Source organism: Erpetoichthys calabaricus, chromosome 8, assembly GCF_900747795.2.
Source record: "Erpetoichthys calabaricus chromosome 8, fErpCal1.3, whole genome shotgun sequence".
In the NCBI taxonomy this organism is placed as follows: Eukaryota; Metazoa; Chordata; class Cladistia; order Polypteriformes; family Polypteridae; genus Erpetoichthys; species Erpetoichthys calabaricus.
In genome coordinates, this window is record NC_041401.2 from 109,301,078 (window position 1) to 109,328,055 (window position 26,978).

At 38.3% G+C, this 26,978-nt stretch overlaps 1 protein-coding gene across 3 annotated transcripts; it reads right to left on the reverse strand.

The window, feature by feature from the left end:
- Positions 1-12,848: 12,848 nt before the first annotated feature.
- LOC114655929 (mitochondrial chaperone BCS1) lies at positions 12,849-25,859 on the reverse strand. Of its 3 annotated transcripts, none has more exons than XM_028807244.2 (8): positions 25,533-25,859; positions 24,217-24,596; positions 21,950-22,089; positions 21,414-21,608; positions 21,244-21,307; positions 13,996-14,165; positions 13,244-13,361; positions 12,849-13,124 (listed from the first exon to the last, which is right to left on the reverse strand). In XM_028807244.2, exons 2-8 carry the CDS (start codon positions 24,534-24,536, stop codon positions 12,872-12,874), a joined length of 1,260 nt encoding a protein of 419 aa, XP_028663077.1. In that variant the 5' UTR covers positions 24,537-24,596; positions 25,533-25,859; the 3' UTR covers positions 12,849-12,871. The 3 variants fall into 3 exon arrangements, with proteins under 3 accessions (XP_028663077.1, XP_028663075.1, XP_028663080.1); XM_028807242.2 differs by having other exon boundaries at positions 25,355-25,858; XM_028807247.2 differs by lacking the exon at positions 25,533-25,859 and having other exon boundaries at positions 24,205-24,353.
- Between the last annotated feature and the right edge of the window lie 1,119 nt (positions 25,860-26,978).

Genomic DNA, 26,978 nt, shown 5'->3' on the forward strand with positions numbered 1-26,978 from the left:
ATTTAGGATCGCCAATGCACCTAACCTGGATGTCTTTGGGAGGAAACTGGAGCACCCGGAGGAAACCCACGCAGACATGGAGAGAACAAACTCCATGCTGGGTCTCCTAACTGCGAGGCAGCAGTGCTACCCACTGCGCCACCGTGCCGCCCCCAGAGCCATAATGCTGGATCATTTAGGCACTAATCACTGCAATTTCCAAAAGACATGTCTAGTGAATAGGAGTAATGTAATCCTGTCCAGAGATGGTCGGTGCCTCCATAGTGGCTCTTTGTGACCTTGAATTGGAATAAACGGGTTCACTAACTAAACAAATATCCTTCCTTCTGTATTCTTAACCAGACTTTCCCATTAAGTGCCAGGCAGGAGAAATCAGCTATAGATGGATCACCACATGGCCAGGTTAACCATATGGGCAATCCAGTAACTGCCCAGGAGCACCAACACAAAAAAATCTAAATCCAAAATGCAGGACTTGTGCATCAGAAGGATGGCTGAGGCTGCTCTCTTGGCTTGCAAAAAAAAAAAAAAACCTCTCAGATTCACTCATGGGTGCTGGCTTGCTAGGCAAGATGTGTTGGCACCTAAATTCAACATGCATCAACGTCTTCAGGGATTCTCAAACTCCTAACAGGCCGCACACTTCCTGGCTCAACTGGGCAAGTTGCTTGCAGAGCTCATGCAATCCCAAATTAGGCGTAGCAACAGGGCACTCAAGGCAGGCAACTTCCTAAGGTTCCAAACAAGGAGGGGGCTACTATGGGTATTCGTCTACATAGATACTCATTGCAACAATAAATCTGTGGGAAGCCCCTTTGAAGCATAGCATTTACACGCTACAATGAGAGAATCATAAACCCCACATAAGAGGTGCCCTAATTCTCCACAATGAGAGTGGTTGCGATAAACATTACCTTTTTAGCAAAGTAATCAATGCAGATATCATAAATCATTAAGAGGATTTACATGTCCAGAAGCAAAAATGGTTTTGACTTGGTTTGTTTAAAAAATTCAGCCATTTCTCATTCAGGTTCAGTCAGTCTATCCAGGCCCCATTGTAGGCCGTGTGTTGCCTCAATCAGTAGCACCAGCCACAGGGTGAGGGGGTAACAATGCACTATAAAAAATGTTAGTAAATGTAATGGTAAAAATACCGTAAATGGTGAAAAAAAAAAGAAAGCTACCTTATGTTCTACTGAAAATTACCTATATATCTTAAACAATACATTTCGTTATTTTTTACTGCCAAGTTCTATAAAAATCAATATTTTTCTAACTTCAAAATATGCTACATACTGTTTACTGATACATTACGGCCACCCTGAAAATAATCACTGTTAATTTTACAGTGTAAAACTGTTAAACAGCAACATTAAACAACTGTGAAACGCTGTTCCAGCAACACCAAAGTTACAATATTTGTATAAGGACACATCCTTTTTACCATATTGGTCCTGGTGAACCGCACACCTTTGCACAGTTGGGAAAAAAAAAAACACTTTGTGTTAGCAATGTTATGTTTTCCCTGCATGCTGAAAGTTTTTTAGGGTTATGGAAGCTGATTTATGGTGGGTTGTATTCAATAAGCTGGCACACACGTAGCACACCCTACACCACAAAAGCATAGGTTACCTCTCCACCAGACAATGTGACGTAACTTCCTTAAACATTGAACTCTTTTCAATTTACATAATTAAACAATACATGTTTGCTATTGGTTGTTGTTACTTTACTTATGCAAACTGTGTACTGGTGTTTGATCCTGACAATATTTTCAGATGGTTTATTGATTGGCATATTTCTCACAATGCATGGATTTCAGGTTATGGTTAAAATGTTCACTTCTATTGGAATGTGTTGTAAAGAAAAAACAGTTATTTACTACAAAGTTATACTGTAAACCTAAAAATATTGTCACCTTCTTTTTTACAGTAAAATTCTGGCAACCACAGCTGCCAGTACTTTACCATAAATTCAACATTATTTTTTTTTTTTTACAGTGTGAGAAAGGGGTCTATCAAGTCAGAATTTAACTCCTCAGCAGTTGTGGGTCTATCAAGTCAAAATTTAACTCATCGACAGAGAAGTATGTTAGAGTTGTACAGGATATGTATGAGGGAAGTGTGACTGTGGTGAGATCTGCGGTAGGAGTGACAGATGCATTTAAGGTGGAGGTGGAATTACATCAGGAATCGGCTCTGAGCCCTTTCTTATTTGCAATGGTGATGGTCAGGTTGACAGACGAGATTAGACAGGAGTCCCAATGGACTATGATGTTTGCTGATGACATTGTGATCTGTAGTGATAATAGGGAGCAGGTTGAGGAGACCCTGGAGAGGTGGAGGTATGCTCTAGAGAGGAGATGAATGAAGGTCAGTAGGAACAAGACAGAATACATATGTGTAAATGAGAGGGAGGTCAGTGGAATGGTGAGGATGCAGGGAGTAGAGTTGGTGAAGATGGATGAGTTTAAATACTTGGGATCAACAGTACAGAGTAATGGGAATTGTGGAAGAGAGGGAAGGCAGGGTGGAATGGGTGGAGAAGAGTGTCAGGAGTAATCTGTGACAGACGGGTATCCGCAAGAGTGAAAGGGAAGGTCTACAGGACAGTAGTGAGACCAGCTATGTTATATGGGTTGGAGACGGTGGCACTGATCAGAAAGCAGGAGACAGAGCTGGAGGTGGCAGAGTTAAAGATGCTAAGATTTGCACTGGGTGTGACGAAGATGAAATGAGTACATTAGAGGATCAGCTGAAGTTGGGTGGTTGAGAGACAAAGTCAGAGAGGCGAGTTTGCATTGGTTTGGACATGTGCAGAGGAGAGATGCTGGGTATATTGGGAGAAGGATATTAAGGATAGAGTTGCCAGGTAAGAGGAAAAGAGGAAGGCCTAAGAGAAGGTTTATGGATGTGGTGAGAAAGGACATGCAGGTGGTGAGTGTAACAGAGCAAGATGCAGAGGACAGAAAGATATGGAAGAAGATGATCCACTGTGGCGACCCCTAACGGGAGCAGCTGAAAGAAGAAGAAGAAGACAGTTGGAGGTTGTATCAAGTCAAAATTTAGCCCCTCTGTAGTCGGGGGACTCTCAAGTCAAAATGTAGCCCTTTGGCAGTCCTGATTCTTCCTATCAATGTTGCCTCTGAGAGTAAGCTTTTCATCTGTAAAGCTAATTAAATCTTCCTTGAGATCTACTTTCAGACATGGCTCAAATTTCAATAGAGTTCAGTGTTTGAGAGTCTTTCGACCTGGAAGACATGGTGGCTGCATTTGCTGTAGTCAAAGCCCACAGACTGTAATTTTGAAAGTTAGAATAATACATTGATAAACATTTTTTTCCCCTTTTCAAATTTTTGTTATGAGCATTTTTACTTTATTTTTTTTAAATATTATGACATGCAATTCAAATTTAGGAGGGTAAATATGAAAATTATGAGATAACTGCAGTAGACAGAACCTGATGCAATACATCGCATTTGTGATGACTTATGGGAAGTTCGAACAATTTGTCTAGTTGGCATTACGGTAAAATAAACATGGACACACCACTACACGATTGCATTATTGTTGAACAAAGTGCTGTAGTGAGAGTTCTTTGGGCAGAGGGAGTGAAACCTGTTGAAATTTACTGTAGCTCCTCAGATTAAAAAGCTTAAGAACCCTGCGTTAGGCCAACAACAGCTCCTGTTACCAGTTCTAACAGCAGCAATCATTGGTCATACAGTTGGAAAACATGTGAGCAATTCTCTGTATTGAAAAAGAAAGAGCCAAAGAAACGCAAGAACTCTCATCAAGGAATATGCCAAAATGAAATCTATAATAAATATAATGTGTAATAAATTGTCCCAAATGACTTGCGATCATGAGAACACTTTTCTAGTTTGATAGTGATAGTCACAAACATGCTTAACAAGGATTTTCTAATTGGTGTGATATTACCGTAACATTTTTATAAATGGTAAACCATGCCATGTACAGAAAACACAGAAATAAATTGACCTGATATACCATATATACTCACATTTAAGTTCTCCTGCGTATAAGTTGGGACTTGATGTTACAGTATAATTTCCAGTATTTAATAATGTTGGTCGTAGAAGTCAAATGCGGAAGCTCAGGCTATTGGTCCAAGAGATCATGATATGCTCACACCCACCTGAGAGAGTAACCACAGAGCACACTGCCTTTTTTTTTTTTTATATGTATTGTGCCTAAGTGACCACACGGTAATACCCGAACTATTCCGAATCGACGTTTGCACTGTTTTGTGTATCTCAGACCCTCATACACCTTTATAGTAGGTGCATCCCTTATCTGCAATGGAGCGTTCGATCAGAAGAAAATATGAAGTTCGTTTTAAATTAAGTCATTGAAGCGGTGAAAGAAATTGGTAACTGCGCTGCTGCAACAAAATTTGATGCGTCTGAGAAACTGGTGTGAGATTGGAGGAGGCAAGAAGATGTAAAAAAAAAAAATTTAAGTGTCATATTTTTGAACAGGCATATAAGTCGGGGTCTGATTTTATGATCAATTTTCACGTTTCAAGACCCGACTTATACGTGAGTATATACGGTAATACAATTCAATGTATGCTTTTCATAGACATTAATGAAAATGGCATATAAAACAATAAAGAATTTATTGTCATACCAAAAGCATCTACTTCTCCTGAGGTGACTGTTCAATAAATAAAATCCATGCAACAGTAGCTTTAAATTACTTTGCATTAAATGTCCACTCAATTAAATACATAAAAAACCTTCAAATATTTTACCCAGTATTCGTGATTCTGAAATAATGTAAATGCAGAGTCATCCTCTTGTGCAAAAATTAAATATTTGACATCCAAAAACTTAAAGGAAACTCTATACAGTACTCAATTCAATATACCTACATTTTTATTAAACTTTGTTTGAAGTGTTTATAATTTCTTTTCCTTAATGCCACATAAAGTGTACTAGCAATGCTATTGTCCACATGTCTGTCCTCTGGAACTCAGTCTGCCTCTAGTCCTGCCTTATTAAATTGTTTTCGGTGTATATATCACATTTGAGTTGTCTCAACGGGTTTCGCTGTGTACGGGGGCACCATAGAGTCTTAATCCAGCCCTAGACCACCATTCTATGACAGGGCACAAGTACGAAAGCAGCCTGTCAACCTAACCCCCATGTCTTTGGGATGTGGGTGGAAGCCACAACATGCAAAGTAAGTGCACACTCCGCAAAGACAGTGTGATCAGGCTGGGTGTGCCACCCGAGTGCCATGTACACTCTTAAGAATAAAAGGTTCCAAAATGGCACTTCCTGAGCTGTGTGGTTCCGCACAGAACCCTTCCTTGACAAAGAACTCTGGGAAGCGTTCTTTGCATGTGAAATTGGTTCTTTGGGGTTTGAAAAGGTTCCTAATATTTGGAAAAGTAAGACATGAACCGCCTTTAATTTTTTAGGGAGCAGTACTAATCACTGTGCTGCCCAATTAACACTTTAATATATTAAATGTTAGATATAATCACTGTATATGCTAGGAGCGTTTGGTATGCAAAGTGGTTAATCCTGCACGATCAATGCAGTCAGTATTACAGTAATTTACTCATTCAAGTCTCCCTAATCCTGTCCATCTTGGAAGACATTGTGTCAGACCACTTTAAGATCGCTTTTCGAAAGTTTGGCAATTGTCCCCTCTTTATCAATACCTTATCATATTACTGCGATGGGCGGTGCTGGGAGGGGAGGCAGCCCCCTCATTGTATCTGGTAATGAGGTATGTAGGAAGAGTTGCATCCAGGACTTCTGATTCGATTAGTTATAGTACTCAATCCGCACGTTGGCGTGAAAAACTGGGATGCCAGTGCGAATCGGCGCAAGAACTGGATACCGACACCGTGTTGCATATACCGGTACTTGTAAAGGCATTTACAACACAGGGCGAATAAGCGCGCACGCGCACACGAGGCCAGTTTACTATTGCGCGAAACACACACGTCATCGGAAGGTAGGGTGATTGGGAGGGAAGCACCGGGAGGAACACAAGGGAGGACGGGACGAGCGGGTTTCATTAACTGCTGCGACGCCGTTCAATTATCTGCTCTTCTGCTGTCAACGCCCAAACTTTATCTTCGGGACAAAACAAAGATTACACTAATTGGAAGAAAGCCGCAAATGCAGAAACTTTACAGAATACCACAGTAAAAAATATCCGGATAACCGAAGAAAACACCTTTTACTGTAATCTAATTATAATTATCCTGCGATCTTCCAGAGGACTCTCTTTCCTGATCAATCGCACTTAAGATCGCCCGCGGTCCTATTTTTTTTTTCTTTCTAATTGAATCAACACCACATTGTGCAGCCACTCATCTTATTAGATTTCTACATCCACACAATGGCCATTCTGTCTGTCAGATAAATTGATACTTGCCACTTATCGAATGCCTCCGGTTGGCAGGACAAGTATAAGAATAGGTGCTCTTTAACATTCGGTTCTTTATCATTTCCGTCAATTTGCTGCTGTTAATCCAGTTTCTTAGCTTCGTCACTCGTTGAAATTCCAAACCTTTAACGGTTTAAATAACGGTTTGTTGCTTTCACCTGTTAATTAAACAACTAAATTCAATCTACATTTGACCAGGGTGTGTTCGTCATAAATGATCTGTTTCATTCAAATAAGAAAAACAGTTGAGCATAATGTAAATTGTGACTGAGAAGTCACAATCTGTTCCACTCCTTTAAACATTCTAATATTTTAGGTAAAGGAAAATATACAGTAGACATGCCGGGTTTGGCAGAATGAGTTCACTAACACACTATAACATCAAATGGCAGGCAGCAGGGCTGGCCTTTCATTTACAAATGTTTGCCATATAAATTGGACATTTCACCGTTTAAGCCATATTTCTACATACTGTCTGCTCTGCAGGCTCTGTTTAAACTGGATGTTTGCCATATAAGATAAGAGATTTGCTGTATGCTTGACATTTGCCATTTAAGCCATTGGCTTTAGAAGTTTTACATTTGCTAGACAGGTTTGACATTTGAAATTTTGCACTGAAAAATGTTTCAAAAAGAGTATTGTTCCATTTAGTACCTGGTAAATGTAGAAAAAAGGCATAAAAAGCATGTTTTGTTTTACAGACTTCATTCCATAACAGCATACAGTACATATGTAATTATCCTCTCATAATATAACAATCTCAAAGCCCTCAATTTAATTTGGGGTGGTGGTAAGGGGGGGAGCTGCAGTCTATCTGGGCAGCACAAGGCCAGTCAGGGAAAATTCAAACTTCAACAATTACACTGTGGTATTCACTGACAAACCAAGGCAGACACTTGACGAATGAGCAAACTGCTCACCAACAACAACCTGAGAATGAACACATTCTGCCCTCTTAACTGCACTGTGTGGCTTAGTGGCTGAACAACTGTGTTACCTCATGTAGGCTGCTTAACCACATAAAGCAGTTTTATTATGCACTGATGATAGATAGATAGATAGATAGATAGATAGATAGATAGATAGATAGATAGATAGATAGATAGATAGATAGATAGATAGATAGATAGATAGATAGATCTTTATTGTCATTGTTACTTTGATTGAATATTTCAGGTAAATAAATATATAATAGCAAGCTGCAATCGAAAATTGTTCCATCTAGAGGTTGCCCTTATCCTGAATGGGAAGTAACCGAGACTGGCTTTGGTCCATGTGAACCCAAAATGAACAAAGAGCATTTCAACTTTCAATAATTTCAATAAACAACTGCGTAATTCTTAATAATAATGACATGCCATAAGATACTGCACACTGAGCTGTCAACTTGCAGATCTGGCACTAACAGATCAGAGTAAGTCACTTCATGGATTTAACACCTTATCAAATGTAGATAATCGACAGAACAGAGACATTTACACTGGGTTTCTAAAATAAAAACTAAAACCTGAGAACCATGTGATGGTTTCACCGATTCAGTGTCCTCCATTTGAATCCCTTGCCCAGTGTTGATGGTTGTGGAGTCTGCACATTCGCCCCATGTCTGTGTGGGTTATCCTTCCATATCCCCAAAAATGTGCAGGTTAGGTGGGTAGGTGACTCCAAAAAACACCCCAGTATGTGTGTGTGAGTTTGAAGGACTGGCACTCCATCCAGAACTGCTTCCCGTACGAGGAATTACATATTATTGCCACTGTTGTCGGGATTGGCTCAAGCCTCCCACACCATCCCCCCACCCCTAAACTGGATTAAGCAGACTGGAGTGTGTAATCTTGTGTTAGGACTCAAAATGTGTCCTTCAGATCCAATTTCAGCTTGTTTGTTAAAAACCTCATGCACAGTTTTGTCTCAGTAAAGATGAATTAGTTTTAAATTTGGACTAAGTGGCAGTATAACATTTATTGGACACTTTAAACCATTATTAAAGAAACCAGATTTTAACTCAATCTATAATAGAGCAACTCCAAGTTTACCACTTCTTCTAAAACCTTGTAGAAATGTGTAATCTTGTAACAAAGAAACAAAACTTCTGTGGAAATCTTTACAGTAAACCTTTGTGAGCACCAGGGCACTCCAGCTGCCCCAAACACCCAAAAACACACCAGACACAGGCACAAGTGTTGCACAGCACACATTTTTTTACGGTGGGAAACGCTTTCTTTATGTTTCCCCACCAATGCACAGTCCCAGCACACAGTACAATACACTGTTAAATACTGCACTTCTCCTTCTCCGGTCAGAATGAGAGCAGGCCAATCCCTTTATAATGCACCTCGGAGTGCTCCAGGTGGCTCGTTCACAAGGTCTGGAATCACTCCCAGGTGCAGTGAAAGCCCCAAGTAGGCCTCTGCAGCTCCCCCTGGTGGCATCCCTGGAACCCAAACTCTGTCTCCCATGGAGCCCTGCAGGAATCTGAGCTACCACTAAAACCCAGAGGCAGCCGCCATCTAGCATCCCGGGGAAGGTAGTGGCCTGAGTACATCTGCTCCCCCGGTCCCGGCCAGGCAAGAACACCAGCCGCCCATCACACTTGACTTTCACCTCAATCTCAGCTTTAAAATTTGCGCAGTCGCTAGGATTAAGCCATGTTAATTTATCCTTTGACAAAACAACGCAACATACAAACACGTTACTGTATAAAGAAATACATGATGTATAATTGAAAGGATAAAGTGATGTCACACGCTTAAGACACACAATGCTCCGTTTCCCAAAAAGAAAACAAGAAATGGGACAAGCAGTTTACAAAAATGGGTGTATGCTTTGTATTCCTGAATCAAGACATGTAGTTGGAGACGGCAGGCAGGCTAAGAGATCTGCGCAGGGTCCCCCTGTGGCACTGCAGGGTTTCAGTTCAAGTCTCAGCCTCTGGCCTTAATTAAGCATAAACTACAGTGATTATTTATAAAGTGCCTAAGATGTATTCATTTCAAATTATTATTGGTCTTGTCATTTTTAATACATTAAAAATAATGTCATTTTCACAGCACGTCTAAACATAAAAAGAGTTTTAAGGAATATTTATTAAACAAATTGATAACACAGTAATTAGTGCTGCAGTTTGACACATCCAGTATATTTGGTTTGAATTTCGTGCCCAGACATCATCTGCACATCCCTAACGACATGTGTGTCATGTTGAAAGGCGAATGTTAAACTCCTCTGTGTGACTGTGCGCAAGCGGCCCCTGCAATAGCCCAGTGCTTGTTTTGGGCTGGCTTCCTGCCTTGCACCCCAAGGGTCTTCTGTGCCCCTGAGTTGAATGATTTTGATAGTGTGTCATATCATGTGTTAAGTTATGAAGCATCTTCAAATACAGCTATGCGGGGTTCATATTTTGCCAGAACCAGCTTCTTCTTGGTTACCATTTATTCACACAGGAGGCTATACAGAGAATTAATCCTGGCAGTTAAAATCCTCAAAGGCATCAATTCATTTGATTTAGCAGAATCTCTCAGGGCGGTATGGTGGCACAGTGATTAGTGCTGGAGTCTCACTGATCTACCCCACACATTGTTGCTGTATGGCTGAAGTTTGCATGTTCTCCATATGTCTGCCTCCAGTTTTATTCTCACCACTGGTGTCTGTCCATGATTGTGTGCAATGAAGATAACTGGTACCCCATCCTATGACATTAAACTGGCTTAAGCAAGTTTAAAAATGTTACATCATGTTGTACTAAAAAGTACCATACCATACGTTTTTCTAACCTCGCTTAATCCTGAGCAGGGTTGTGGAAGCTATCTTGAAAAACACAGAGCACAAGGCAGGAATAATTCCCTGGACAGGGTGCCAGTCCATCACACACACCCACATACTAAGCCCAGTTTAGCTTTGCAAGTCTTTTGGACTGTGGGAGGAAACCCAAAACTGGAAGAACCCAAAACGTGAACCATGGGCTCCTTACTGTGAAGTAGCATTGGCTACCATTGTGCCAAATAGCGTATTACATACGCTGTGCTGTAAAAATGGTACCATCCTTCGCATGAGATGTAAAACCGAAGTCCTGACTCTCTGTGATCATAAAAGATCACTGGGCAACCTTCGTAAAGACTAAAGTGTATCTTGATATCCAGACTAAATTGCCCATCACAGCCTGGTCATTCAGGCACACTAATCATCCCCTGTCGCTAACTGGTTATGTCTCTCACCACTTCATCACTTAACAGATAAGGTGTGGTGAGCTTACTGACGGAAAAATGGCTGCCATCGCATCATCCAGGTGGATACTACACATTAGTGGTGGTTGAAGTGACTCTCCACTCATTGAAGCGCTTTGAGTAGTGAGACAAGCACTATATATAAACTGCACAAAAAAATGAAAGGAACACTTTGAAAACACATCAGATCTCAATGGGAAAAAAGTCATGCTGGATATCTATACTGATATGGACTGGTAATGTGTTAGGAACAAGCGGATACCACATCATTTGATGGAAATGAAAATTATTAACGTACGGAGGACTGAATTCAATGACACCTTGAAAATCAGAGTGAAAAAATGAGGCTAGTCCATTTTGCCAAAACTTCATTGCAGCAACTCCAAATTGTACTCGGTAGTTTGTATGGCCCCCACATGCTTGTATGCATGCCTGACAACATCGGGGGGGAGGGCATGCTCCTAATGAGATGCCAGGTGGTGTCCTGGGGGATCTCCTCCCAGATCTGGACCAGGACATCACTGAGTTCCTGGACAGTCTGAGGCGGAACCTGGTGGCATCAGATGGACCGATGTTCTATTGGATTTAGGTCATGCTAGCATGGGGGCCAGTCAATGGTATCAATCCCTTCATCCTCCAGGAACTGCCTGCATACTCTCGCCACATGAGGCCGGGCATTGTTGTGCACCAAGAGGAACCCAGGACCCACTAAACCAGTACAGGGTCTGACAATGGGTCCAAGGATTTCATCCCGATACCTAATGGCTCTCAAGGTGCCATGGTCTAGCTTGTAGAGGTCTGTGCATCCCTCCATGGATATGCCTCACCAGACCATCACTGACCCACCACCAAACCGGTCATGCTGAACAATGTTACAGGTAGCATAACGTTCTGAACGGCTACTCCAGACCCTTTCACATCTGTCACATGTGCTCAGGGTGAACCTGCCCTCATCTGTGAAAAGCACAGAGCGCCAGTGGTGGACCTGCCAATTCTGGTGTTCTGTGGCAAATGCCAATCGAGCTCCATGGTGCCGGACAGTGAGCACAGGGCCCACTAGAGGATGTCGGGCCCTCAGGTCACCCTTATGAAGTCTGTTTCTGGTTGTTTGGTCAGAGACATTCACACCAGTGGCCTGCTGTATTGTTGTTTTGTGGGGCTCTGGCAGTGCTCATCCTGTTCCTACTTGTCCAAAGGAGCAGACACTGGTCCTGCTGATGGGTTAAAGACCTTCTACTGCCCTGTCCAGCTCTCCTAGAGTAACTGCCTATTTCCTGGAATCTCCTCCATGCCCTTGAGACAGTGCTGAGAGACATAGCAAACCTTCAGGCAATGGCACGTATTGATGGGCCATCCTGGAGAAGATGGACTACCTATGCAACCTCTGTAGGGTCCAGATATCGCTTCATGCTACCAGTAGTGACACTGACCGCAGCCAAATGCAAAACTAGTGAAAAAACAGTCAGAAAAGATGAGGAGGGAAAAATGTCAGTGGCTGTTAAACCATTCCTGTTTTGGGGGTCTTCTCATTGTTGCCCCTCTAGTGCACCTGTTGTTAATTTCATCTACACCAAAGCAGCTGAAACCGATTAACAGCCCCCTCTGCTACTTAACTGACCAGTTCAACATTCCAGAAGTTTCAATGACTTGATGCTATACTCTGATTAAAAAGTGTTACTTTAATTTTTTTGAGCAATATATACATAATATATATATATGTGTGTGTGTATAAAAAATTATGATTACCAGTTACACTCATTTTTATTTTAGGCATTTTTCAGACAGAGTTGGTCTAACTTATGTCTAACTTTGTCTTTTGTTTTTTGTTTAAATATCTTCAGTCTTCCTGTGTTTTGACTTACAAACCTTTGTATCATTCACTAAATGGGTTAGAAGAAAAAGAATGCCTGGATCAATTAAATATTATATCTGTATTACAATTGTAAACCTCAGTGAAGTAGGATTTTACCAATCAGTAAAATTATTCAAGCACAACAGTAATTATAACATAATGCCAACAACTACAACACCATGATTTTCATTTACTGGAGTAAGGACAAGTAGTCATCATTGTTTTTGCATTGACACAGGGATATTTTGTAAAATCTGGAGCACCCAAAATGTCCATTGTCATCTTGCTGTTTTTGACACACAAAGAAAATTTCCATAGTCCTCATATGAAGTGGAACAGTGTGTCTTTTTTTAAAGTACCAAGCTAATTTAATAACCAATATTCGTCACATTACTAATTGCTCCATCTGGATCCAGTTTATAAAACATGAAATGCCCTTGAACTTGAGCAGCACTGATATTCTGACATGTACTTAAAGCATTTTCTGCAAATTTCTCTCCCTTCCATGCCGACTCAGCAGGGTAAAATCTCTGGAACATCTGTGTGAGTTGCCAATGAGAGCAATATCCTACATACTGCTTCAGGTCCACTCTACCAGGACGGATGAGTGCAGGATCTAACCTAAACATGGAGGTTAAAATAATTCAAAAAATCCAAAAACAGATAAACAAAAATGATTGTACATTCAACAAAAGGAGAGTGCAAATTATACTAAAATTAGCAAGGGAAAACGGGTTTACCGATCAATGTGATTAGTTGTCATAAACACAATCCTGGCCTCAGAGGAGGCCACTCCATCTAAAGCATTCAACAGTCCACTGAAGGTTAGTCTGCCCATTCCTTGGTAAACTGTTGGATCTGTGAAAAAAGAAAATGAAATATTAATTATGCAAAAGGAAAACACTTAACTAATTTCAAAACACTTATTGATAAACACATGATGGCTTTTGACAATTATTTATACAGATACGGACACCTATTCTTTTACAAGCGATGCAAAGGGAATCTTCCCTTGCAATGGAGTGTGCCATGCTTTTAAACATTGTGCACCCATGAGGTGTAGATGTAGAAATAATAAAGTGGAGCCAACACTGGACCTTATTTTTTATAGGGCCCATTCATGCAGGGCTACTGGGGACCACCAATTAACCTAATGCACAGGTTTTTGGTGAAGCAGGAGGAAAACCCACAGAGAAATGAATGGTAAAACATGCAAACTGCACAGAAAATTAGGCTAGATTTTCACAACAGAAAGCAAGAAAGGCAAATGCAATTTAGAGAAATTGTTAACATTGTGTTTAGAATAAAATCTCTATATTAAAGGAAAGCAGATTGAAACAGAAAAAATAAAATTTGCAACAAATATCTTCTTAACTAAAAATAATATTTGACCATTTTATGGTAACATAATAAACTATCACCAAATTAGTAAATATTAACTAAAAATTGATCAATGTCATACAATAAAATCTCAATAGCTACCAAAACCTACTCTCAGCAGCCATGTCTCTGCTAATAAAAGCAGCATCTATGTCTTCTAGGAGAATAATACTTTGCTGTGGAGCTACACTTAACAAGTGGTTAAGTCGATCATCTGTCAGACTTCGGTCACTCAGGCTCATCAGACATATACTGTACTCAAGGTCTCCAGCCAATGCTGTTCTGTGAACAAAAAAAAAAAAAACTGTCACATGTATACCACACATGGTTATTGTCAAAGTATTTCATTTGGAATTGTTAATACAACACAAACTCATTCAGGCATTAATTCCTGCTTTTATTTTCCTTCCATTTATTTTTTGCCTTTTTTGAACAAAAATTTTCATATATGGTATATTTAGCTTTAGTGGGAATTGCTTATGAAGCTTTAATCAGTGCCTCTTTGATGTTCCCTTTAAAATGATCTCTTAAAAAAACTGCATTATTCTTAGAAAACCAACCATTTCTAATGTACACATCAACCTTAATAAAATGACAAGTGTCTTTGTATGTGTCTGTGTATTCTTGTGTCCATCCAGGGCTATGTCTCTGTTATATGCCACTTGGTATGGGATTAATAAAACAGTGCTGATGTTTGTGATGCACCATTTTTGTTGGAATGAAACATGTAATGCAATTTATTACTAAATGTATTACAAAATACATTTCAATAGATAGTGCATTACAAACATTAATGCTAAATACATTCAACAGAGAGCAGCTGCAGGACAGACAGAAATCAGCTTATCCACCTTGCTACAAAGGTCAAGTATCTGTGTGTGTGTGTCTGTGCATCCACATTTCCATTTGGGGCTATGTCTCTGATATATGTCATTTGGTATGGGATTCATAAAAGCAGTGCTAATGTTTGTTGAAATGAAAAATGTAATACTCTTTATTACTACATGCATTACAAAATACACTCTTCATAGAGGGTGCACTGAAAACATTAGTGCTGAATAAGCAGATTACTTACATTTCAGCCTTTCCTAGGTAGCACAGCTAGCTTGACAATAATGTGTCAAGCAATGGCACAAGAAAAAGAAATACATTGTCACATATACCTATACCTAGTGTCACTCATGGGAAAAGATCTACATTTAACTCATAAACTCTATTATTATTATTATTATATATTATTATCTATGCGGGCGGCACGGTGGCGCAGTGGGTAGCGCTGCTGCCTCACAGTTGGGAGACCTGGGGACCTGGGTTCGCTTCCCGGGTCCTCCCTGCGTGGAGTTTGCATGTTCTCCCCGTGTCTGCGTGGGTTTCCTCCGGGCGTTCCGGTTTTCTCCCACAGTCCAAAGACATGCAGGTTAAGTGGATTGGCGATTCTAAATTGGCCCTAGTGTGTGCTTGGTGTGTGGGTGTGTTTGTGTGTGTCCTGCGGTGGGTTGGCACCCTGCCCAGGATTGGTTCCTGCCTTGTGCCCTATGTTGGCTGGGATTGGCTCCAGCAGAACCCCGTGACCCTGTGTTTAGATTCAGCGGGTTGGAAAATGGATTATTATCTACTGTATTATTATTATCTATTACATTTAATTATGGCTTAAATGAACACATTGAGGTTTTTTGGTGTAACTGATCCATGTGTCTCACTGCTACTCAAGTCAACAGATATGTTGTTAATCAGATAATACAGTACATTGGTATGGTGGATAGCACTGGCAACCTAAAAATTCTGAGGTTGTGTTTAGATTCCTTGCTGTGGTGGTTTTCTGGTGGAACCTGTTTGAATTACCTAAGAGTGTGTCTTCTTCTTCTGAGGAATCTAATTTCATCACAGATAAAGACACATTCATAAAATTGCCCCAGTCTGAGTAGGTTAGTGTTTCTGTGTAATAATGAATAATAATTTTTATCTATATAGTCGTGCCTTTCTCAAACCCACCGATGCTTTACACAGCATTTAAAAATATAAAAGAACAAGGAAGGAAGGTGGAAGGTAGCAAAGCAGAGAATTCACTCGAGTTCTATATGCGCAAAGCATAGAATTATTCAACTAAAAATTATATATCGAGCTCATCTGTCTCGCTTAAAACTGTCCAAAATGTTTCCAGGCCAGGATCCAACCTGCGAGCGCTGCAACCAAGCTCCTGCCTCACTGGGTCACATGTTCTGGGCCTGCACCAAACTAACATCATTTTGGACAAAAATTTTTAAGTGCCTCTCAGACAGCCTTAGTATCACAATCCCTCCTAACCCACTAACAGCTGTGTTTGGTGTCCTTCCAGATGGACTTGAATTGGAGAAGGACAAACAAACGGTGATTGCATTCACTACACTCTTGGCACGCAGACTTATTTTGTTAAATTGGAAGAATCCTAATTCTCCTCTTATAAGTCAGTGGGAAACTGATGTTTTATATTATTTGAAATTGGAAAAAATCAAATTTTCAGTTAGAGGATCTGTACAAAATTTTTTCAAAACTTGGCAGGATTTAATCAATATTATTTTAGAATAAGAGAATTAACTATTATTGTATTTAACTCCCTTTTCCATCTCTTATTTATATAGATATTTACTTCTCCCCTTCTTTTGTCTAATGTTGCCTTATTAAAAAGCTTAAAGAAATTTTCCTTTAGCTAAGCTCTCCTTCTCAGGGATGGGGTTTGATTTGTTTTCAAATTTGTTGGGTTATAAATGGATCTGTTTGTATGGAATGATTACAATGAAAATTAATAAAATAAAAATATAAAAAAAAAAAAAAAAAAAAAAATATAAAAGAACAGATACAATTAACAACAAAAAAGGTCCTTTTCACCTTTCAATACAAGTTTTGGTACCCCACTGATGCTATATGCTGAAAATGCAAGTTCAATAACAAGATGGAAAGATACTGTTAAATAGAAGGTGTTGTACCACAGATGGTAGTTTTGGTGCTTCTCAAGTTCAATTTCAGTATGAGATGCGTTCAGTATGAAATATGCATGCCATTTTTTTTTTTTTTTTTTTTTTTGATCTGCAACTATTAATTTGGGTGATGTCAAAGATAGTGAGTGTGTGTATGTCCCCTGTGACATACCCATTGCCTGATAAGTACATGCTCCCTTTTGACTTTACACTGAAAAGGGCAAGATTAGCAAATTGATTAACAGATGTTAATTTTTGTGTAAGATTGTATTCTTACACCTAAAGCTATGTTAGGGAAGAATTGAAGTGTATGACATTGGATTAAGTGTGTTTACAATGGTATGTAATACTTTACAGAATAAAAATGTTCCTAAATAATATATGTAGTATTCTATATCTCTAATATATCTAATTGAATTGTTTTATGTGTGTGCCTAATGATACCCAAAGTATATCTTGATTGTGCTCACTTCAGTGAGCAGACAATAAATTCATCTAATCTAAAAGGTATTTAGAAAGAAAAATAGGTGAATGCATTTTTCTGTAGCAAATGTTAAGTCAGATTTTGTTTTTTTTAATTGTGGGGCTTTAAGAGGAAATTAAATGACTGAAGGATCATTCTCACTTGGGAAGACAAGGAAGTCTGAAATCGAAGGAAATATTTAAAGGAATACCCCACTCAGAAATGATACTTTTATATATTATTAACACATTTAGTTTGTAGTAACAGCCAAGGAGAAAAAAATATCTCATGTTTTCATGCAGAGTGGAGATAAAGGTTCTACTAGAGTAGACATCTAATGTAACCAACAGTTAGCAGCAAACAATCTCAAAAACTTCCAGAAAAAATGTCATGTTATTTGTGTTATACAGTATAATCCATTTGTCACATCATTGAGTCACAGGCTCTTAATGCCTAAATACATGTATTTTAAGTAAAATATTATTAAATAAATCACTTCTGAAGAACACTCTTGTGAATGAAAATTGAATGTGATCAAACGTGAACACATATCAATTGCAGTTCTGCCTCCTTGTTACATTTAGATTCACATCCACAACTGGAATACCTCATTGTTTATTTAGCGGCAGTCTATGACAGAGCATTGATGAATTGACCTTCTGGTTGTTGGAAGCATCTCAGATATGTATGAGAAAAATTGTCTTCTTGATAATGTGTCCTCTTGCTCTTCTACAGCTGTTAATCTTTAGTTGCACTAGGTTCTTATTTCAAATTTTGTATCACATTAAGTGCAGTGTTAGTCAATGAATATACTGTTATTGTACAGGACTCCTCACCAATGAATGGGGGCAGGTCTTCAATTCAAATACTGTACTTGGTTACGTTTGAGGACATTCTACTTTAATTAATGAGAGTGTTTCTCGGAAGTGGTTTAATTTACAATTTTTTACTAAAAATACTGTATGTACTCTCATGTAAGTCTGGTCTTGAAACCCAAAATATCGATGATAAAATCAGACCCCGACTTATATGCCCGTTCAAAAATACAATACTTACATTTTTTTCTTTTTTTAAACACACCTTCTTGCTTCCTCCAAACTCACACCACTATCTCAGACACATCAAAATTTGTTGCAGCAGCACAGTTACCAATTTCTTTCATCACTTCAACGACTTTTAATTTAAAACCAGCTTCATATTTTCTTCTGATTGAACGCTCCATCATAGATAAGGGGTGCTCTTACGATAAAGGTGTATGAGAATGCAAAACGCAAAAAACACAAAGCAGTGCAAACGTCGCTTCGGAATTGTTCGGGTATTACCGTGTGGTCACGAAGGCACAATACATAGAAAGAAAAAGAAAAGGAAGTGTACTTCATGGTTACTCTCTCAGGTGGGTGTTAGCATATCATAATCTCTTGGATCAATAGCGTGAGTTTTCAGCATTCGACTTATATGACTGACATTATAAAATACTGGAAATTATACGGTAAAATCAAGTCCCGACTTATCTGCAGGAGAACTTAAACACGAGTACATATGGTATGTGTTTGGGATGCTGTGAACATACAACTGGATTACCTGACATGCGACACAAATAAAATGAGATTGTTTAATGGACGTTTTTGATATTGTATACTGTTGGTCACCATAGATGCCTACTCTAGCAGAAACTTTTTCTCCATTCTGTATGAACACCAGTTTAATTTTTTTATCCTCAGCTATCATTAAAAACTATATGGGGTAACATACAAAAACTATTATATTTGAATGGATTATTTCTTTAAATTCCAGATTTGCAAAAAAACTCCCAATATAAGAGTATTTGGCAAATACATTTAACTACTATCTAAAATCATGAAATCTACTGATGACAGACTGTGAATTTTTTCCTCTTGTCTGATAGGCCAACTGCAATATTTCCTCAGTATGTCACCTAGTCTACAATGTTTGTCCCAACATGCTTTGATATAAATGACTTACTATAACATGTTTTGCGATCTATTGCTAACTTAACATTTATCAGTACATGTAAAAGAACACATTACCATCATGTTGCCCAACTCTTTTCCCATCCCATAATGCATCAAACTATAAGACTTTTAGTGGATATGGGTTGGCCAGTAGTAGAGAACCAAGAACTGAAAAAGTCTCAAGACACTGATGACATTTGTCATTTAAGGCACAATCCACAATAAACTTAAATGGTAATTCCATATTCCAATAACTCGAGACGTAACCGGTTGCAAAACACAGATAATGATTTATCACCCACAGCAATGTTAGAAGACTAAGCATGAAGACTACCCAAAGTGAAATGATTCCACTGGTATAAAGACACAGTGATGAGATATCTAAAAGATGATATGCAAATATTCATTTTTTTATGAAGATAAACAATGAATGCCTACACTTCGGCTATGCAATAATAGCAACTCCCTCACTTGTCCTAAGAAGAGCTCAAGCTCATTAGAGTTTCTAATTAAAATGCATAGAAAATATCACTTAGGGATGCTTAACCATGTAAATGTGAAAAGAGGCACAAAATAGATGATTCTCTGCTATCTCATCCCACAGGCACTTGACCAGAAGGACAGCTGGTCACTGGGGAAATCCTTGAATTACACAGGATTTACTATCATGTCACTGGAAAATATTCCAGGCTTTTAATAGTATTTTGACATGGAACAATATCCTTTTAAAAAAATTCCCTCACACATGGGCAGACTGCCATCATGAAGGAGATGGTCCACAAAAATAAAATGTAAATGGCCAGCATCAACCTTCACTATTGACAGCATTCCTCAGACCGAGACATTTTTTTTCTAAGCCCCTGCAAGTACACCTTTTTGTTTGTATCTGATAGGAGTGGAATGGGCTTTTGGCTGTTAGGCCCTAAAATATTTTTTATTTCAATACGCCTCATTCTGCAACTTTTTTAAAACTATTAATAATACCTTTTCTGTTACTTTGTTAAAGTGGACTTGGCTCTCATTGTTCGTTATCAATGATAGTCTGTTTCTAGTCACAGAGACACCTTGGCTGAGTGTTTTTGGGTAGTAACCTATTCCTGAAAATTTATGAAAACCCCAAAAGTGTTTCTGTGGCGGGTGCACTTATACAGGTGTGTCTGGCACCGATTGCCATGAGGCATTCAAAGTGTCATCAGTCTAAAAAAATCATTCTTCATGCCTGTGATATCAATGTGTTTTTCATGTATGAATCTTTCTCTCTAGTAGTTCTGCATTTTATAAGATTATATTTTTGAAACTCAATTTTAGTTTTGATTAATTTGGAAACAGTATTTACATTTTCATGTGTTGTTTTTTTTTATTATCTTCGTGACATGTTTGGATGTGTTACATGATTGCAATTGTCACAGTTCTATTGTTAAGGATAAGATGGTATAACTATAGTGGCAGTTTTGACTTTTGCTTATTGTCCTGTCCTTTTGTTGTTGGTTGCCAGTTTGCTTCGATCTCTTGGTTTTGACCTCTTGCCAGTCTTGACTTTGCTACTTCTCGTTTTGCATCTCACAATTTCTTTCCTGCTCACAATAATCCTTGGAACGCTGTGCCTTAACGCTGCTTCTGAAATGCTGACAAGATCCATTTATACTATACCCACCTGCTTTAAAAACACTTTGTGCACATTTAATACTGAGAACAATATGTGTGTCTAAGAAAGCATCCACAATACTGAACCAAAGTTTAAATCTATTGTCAGTTCGGAGAACATACAGCAAACAGAGAAGAAATTAAAGTTAAATATAATGACAACCTTCATCAATACAATCACTTGATACTAAAGCCTAGCTGCTTAAGTGTCAGGATGAATATTCAGAATACTACATAACCATCATTTTTCAAACTGTTTTCCAGTTATTTAACCTGTAACCACAGTGTGAATATTTGACATTTATGACAAGGGAAAAAAAACTTACATGAAACTACTCTTTCCACAGCCAGGTGGTCCAAACAGGAGATAACCCCGCCTATATGGAATGCCTGTAGAGGACACGAGAAAAACGAAAAGTACACCACTTGAAATTGTAGGTGGAAGGTTGGACAAGACAACATATTATAAATGATGACATTTAAAATACTAGCAAACCTCTGTCGGTATACCACGTTGGGTTACCAATAAAGTCCTTCACATCATCCAAAATTTTTTCTGCAATTCCTTTCTCCAAGACTACAGATGTTAATGGACGGCGGCGGCGCGGAAACCCAAACTGACGCCACTCTGATCCCATGGCTGTATACATGACAGTTCTCCCTTCCTGCTCCTTCAAGGCCAACTCTCTGGCTGTCAAAAAAACACAACAGAAACTTTGACTAATCAAATACTAGCCCAAGGAGGAAAAGAAATTCATTTTTAGAACTGGCCTTCTCCTTTCAAAACCAACAAATTCATTAGTGTCTCTGGCCTAATTACACTGTCCATTAATATAATCTAAGCAGGTAAGACACACATTCATGTTAATAAGACACTACTTATTATACTGTACATATCACTTGAGTAATTTCTAGATACTGACAGACCGGAATAAAAATAAACCTTCTCTTATCTGTATATTAAATATACATTAGAATGACAGAAAGGGCAAAATAAGCATTTGTCTTTCAAAATCAGAATTAAAAACAAACCTTCTTGCAGTATGTTGAAAAATATTTCTCTGTTTCTTCCCAAGGCTGTGAATGTCACGGACTCCCATGGAGTACCTGTATGCAAGTCTATCATTTGCTTCTCCCTGGTTCGCTCCACTCTAATCCATTTACTCTTATACCTAAAAAAAAAAAAAACAACACTCATCTTAAGTGGCATGGCATTATTCCAACATCTGCCAAACAATAAATTAACATTTCTCATGTAAGCATGTGGCCAGTGAGGAGTTACAGGTATTATATGAGCAAATATGAACAAAATCCCATTATAATATATGCAAAATACTTCATTCATACAGCCTAGTAATTTGCTTTAAATAACTTTGTGACATGAACATTAACAATTTATACAGTTCACTTGAAGTCCATAGCAGTGTGATGTAGTGGTTAAGGCTTTGGACGTAGGGCTTCAAACCCTCAGGGTGTGGGGTCAAATCCTGCCACTGACACTGTGTGACCATGAGCAAGTCACTTCACCTGCATGTGCTCCAAGGTGGAAAAACAAAAGACATGCAACCAATTGTATCTCATATGTTGTAAGTTGCCTTGAATAAATCCATCAGCAAAATAATAAATACTATAACAAAGTGAGTTAGCTTCAGGTTCAGCTTTTTAAATGTAACTCCTTAGACATTGCTCCAAAGTAAGTCTACTGATTAACTATAGAATATGTGGCTACATAAAATCAAGTTTGCATTTTTCACCTAAAACTTTAAAAAATCCATGTGAAAATCTGAATCTAATAATGGAAAGGACAACTTACAGGGTATTATAATTAATTATTTCACAAAGATAAGCAAAGAAGAAAGCCACACCCCTAAACAGATATGACCATCAAAATGTAACAATATTGAGTATAACAAAATACCAATTGTTGTGTAAGAGATATCTTAATGCTTTAACTATAGCTGAGCAAATCCTTTAGTTTACAAAAAGGAAGAAAAAGTTAATGTGCAAACTCAACAGAAAAACCACTGGATGTGGTTTGAGGTTGTTGGATATGAAACCCAAGATGCGAAATCTGTGAAACATGAAGGTAACCACTGTGCTGCTCCTTTAGATATATCACGTGTAAATAGCTTCACCAATATCAATGCATTGATCCAAAGCAATCTAACAATCACAATCACACATTTACCTTTTTTTATTTATTTCAGCATGGGTGAAAATTGCTCCAGGGCACTGTACAATGGTTGACCTTGCAGTTGGACTCCCAAGGATTATGCAAAAACACAATTTCCCCACGGAGATTAATACAATGTACCAAATACCAGATTTATAAGTAAGTTTAACACGAACAATTCTCCATATGCTATGGTAGGAGCACTGTATATTTGCTATTGTGCCACAAGAGGGTGCTAAGATCTAAAACCAGACAACAACATAACAAAATGGAACATACTATGCCAACATTGGCAACTAGTAATACCAGAAAATCCATTCACTTTATCTTGCTGTAACAAAATATGAAAACAACATAGCATTCTCAACCTGTTTAATCCTATTCAAGGTCACAAGGAACAGAAACCCATCCTGGAAATATCTGCGAAAGGCTGGAACCAAAACTAGATAGGGTACAAAGTTCATCTCAGTGTCCACTGACGCACAACCAATTTAGAATTGCCAATTAACATAACACACATATTTTTGGGCTGTGCCAGAGTACCCATATAGAAGAGTTTGGGGATATGCATAAATGTGTACTTTGTGTCTTGTGAGTCACCAGATTCTGCCTTGGGCCCAGGGCTCTGACTCAACACAACCCTGTAATTGAGAAAGTAGGTTTTGAAAATTGATAGATAAGCTATTGAGAGGAAACCTGGAGCCTAACAGAAGCAAGTGGGTTTGAATAAGCTCTGTGATAAACACAATAAGCGCCAATGACCCTTTAATATAAAGGAAGAGTTAGAAAATTGAATGATGGATTTGGCAGGAAACCTAAGCGACTGCACTCTAAATCACAGGGTTGCTAATTGAATTTTCACATCCGCTTCATTGTAAGCTGCTTAATCTCCCTATGCTGCAACTGTTTTTAAGAAAAAACAAAACAAAAAAAAACTTTAATAGTTTGCATTTCTTACAACACAGCTGACATTCACACACTTCAGAATCAATTCATGTAATACTTGCATGCTCCACAAAACCTACTATAAATATTTGAAAAATTAATTATCTCAAAACCAAAAAAGAACTTCTTGTGATTTTTCATTTAAAAAAAAAATCATATAGAACGTTACTTCTCTGTCTACCATATGATGTGGTTCCCAGGGCTGGGGAGAAAATCAAACTGGGTCCGTACACGCCCACTCTCATGCTGCAAGTATGATGTTTGCACACTCAAGTGCTGTGTATGCCGGGCATGCTTTGTAATCCAACTAAGTAACCACTGGTAGCTTTTGTCCTTGCTTGCAACCTCCAGGGTGATCATATAGTGCCGACGAAACGCAATCATTCCAAACTGTGCACCTTTCCTTGCCAAAGCCAATGCTGTGCCAACCCCAACCAGTCCAAAGCCAGCCCCAAAATAAGGGTTGTCTTTCAGGGCACTCAGGAAGTCTGCAAAGGGCATTGCTCCAAGTAATGGATAATATTTCAGCACTACACACTGTCTCAACAGCTTCTTTTTTACCTAATGAAAGTGGAAAAAAAAGTTAAATTACAATTACCATTCATATACATCATTACGTTCTACAATACTATTAATAATGAAAGCATTGGGTGCATTTAATATATCCAGTAATATGGTGTCCTTAATTAAATGCAACAACAAAGGATACATTTATGTGATTAGGTATTACCTTTTTCCCATAATATTTTAGGTGTTAACTCCCTTTTTACTGTACTGTATTTCAGTACCCTGCAGGTTTATACATTACTGTATGAAAATTCTATAGTATATTACCATTGCAATTTCAATTATCCATTTTATGAATAGCCAGTCAATTGTGATCACAAAATGACATAACACATACATCACAATATTCTCTCTTCTTGTGGAAAGATAACATATACCGTCATTCTCAGTTCTGGTTGTTTCTCACAAAATTACTATTTCTAGGCTATACAAAGTCCAAAAATTTTTAACAAAACAGAGGTCCTAAAAATATTTAATAAGCACACCCACACACACAATACAAATCAAGATTATTTCATAGTTCCAAATATAATAATAATTTAATTAATTTAAAAATTGCTTTAAATAAACCTCAAAGGTAGTGGATCCAAGGTCTAAAACAGTGATATATGGATCGGTATTTAAAATACTGTTTATCTCGCTTTTTTGTTTTGTAATTTCACTGTCCTGTTTTTTTAGGCGTACAAACAGACGTGTGATGTCTTGCTGGTTCTATAAAGCCTAATACATTTTTTAATGGAAAACGAACTTACAAAACATGAATTCTGACAGCTGGATATCAGTTTTGGAACAGAAAAGACTGCAATATCAGGGCTAACTCTCTCACAAAAAAACAGCTACTCAAAAATGATGTTCGATACATAATTACATCCAATTAATAGTGATCGTTTTCCAACATTCGGAATGCTTAACAGTCGTTTACGGTCTTACTTTCGGAGTAAACGCATGCTTCAATGGAGATAAAAACCATGCATGTATGGCTTTATTAATCGGACAAAAAAGGATTCTCAAAAAAAGGTAATGTCGTTGATCTCCGTTCCATTCCTAGCAAACTAAATGCTGCTTCCTTCATCGTATTCCATATACTATCCTTAACTCACATGGCCTCTATAGGACACACAAACACAAATGACTTTTCTTACAGTTTTCCTTTTCCGTCCCCTGCCGATGACTTAACGGAAACGTCAGTATTTGGGTGCCCCCATAAAAGTATTCCGACTGAACGTTTTGTAGCGTCTAAGAAAAAACTGTACTGTTAATTATTTCTTCAAAAAAAAGTTACTGATGCGTCCATCTGTTGTGCCTGTTACACTAAACTCAAATCATATCACCTTTTATTTTTTTATATTATTTTTTTTTTCCTAAACCTGGGGTGGCCATATTTTCAGCTGGAGTCTTTTTCAGGCTGCACCGTTCAAGCAGATGTCAACCACAGACAGAGAGCCAAGCAATTGCAGGTAGCGCTTGTCCATATTTCAGCACTATATTAGTGAGAAATTGGTTATTTTTTCGTAAAATATTGTCCCGAAAAACAAGATTGAACCTCATTGTTTAATTATTTCAGTTTCTAACTGATGTGCATGTTAAAATAAATTAGCCTATTTTGAGCAAGGGCGCCTCGAGCGGGGTTGGACCTGTCCGGGATCAAGGTTTAGGTTCCTGCTGTTCCTGTACATTCAATTAAAAGTCACTAAATCTATCAATGTAAATTAATGTTACCCCAAAGCATTTTGATCATCTTTAATACTTATAAATTCTATTTTTTAGTACTAGAAAAAGAACAAAGTCCTGGCATGGCAAGATCTACCATCAGAGTGATTTGGGTGTTAACCCTGGTGCCCTGCTTGCAAAAGGACCTTTTTATATGTAGGAGATAAAAATATCTAATAACAGGAGAAGTTCAAGTTTCACTAACAGTAGGGGTACTCACAGCAACCTTGTTGCCCGTCACACACCCCTATCCAACTTTTATACTCACAATTATAAACTTATCCAATTAGCTTTTAGAAGAAAAATGTGTCCTGGTTGATTGATTTGGGCGAGGCACGATCAGGGCTAGAATCTAATAGGTGTCTTTTATGAGATCGTACATTTAATGTGTTACAGTGCCACAAAAAAGTAAACGTATACATGGGCAGTCACTCAAAACGCATGCAGCCAAAAGGAAAATTAAAAACAGAATGAAGTACAAGATGCTGTTTCGCTGAAAGTTATACCTGACATTTTCAAAGAATAATCCAAAATGATCATTTGAACAACCTTAAGTACTGCAGTTGAGACAATGAGAACGATGTCACAGAAAATCAGGAAAACACTAATATCACAGCTTCCAGCGGCTTTAGTAGCAATGTGTAGTCCTGATAAACATGGACAAGA

Excerpts from the sequence above, each read along its gene's own strand:
- LOC114655929 (XM_028807244.2), bottom strand. The coding sequence starts at position 24,536 with ATGCCCTTTGCAGACTTCCTGAGTGCCCTGAAAGACAACCCTTATTTT. Across the intron at positions 22,090-24,216 it reads CCTGGGAACCACATCATATG|GTATAAGAGTAAATGGATTA; the intron begins GTAGACAGAGAA and ends TTTTTTTTTTAG. Across the intron at positions 13,362-13,995 it reads CAGAGACATGGCTGCTGAGA|ATCCAACAGTTTACCAAGGA; the intron begins GTAGGTTTTGGT and ends CTTTTTTCACAG.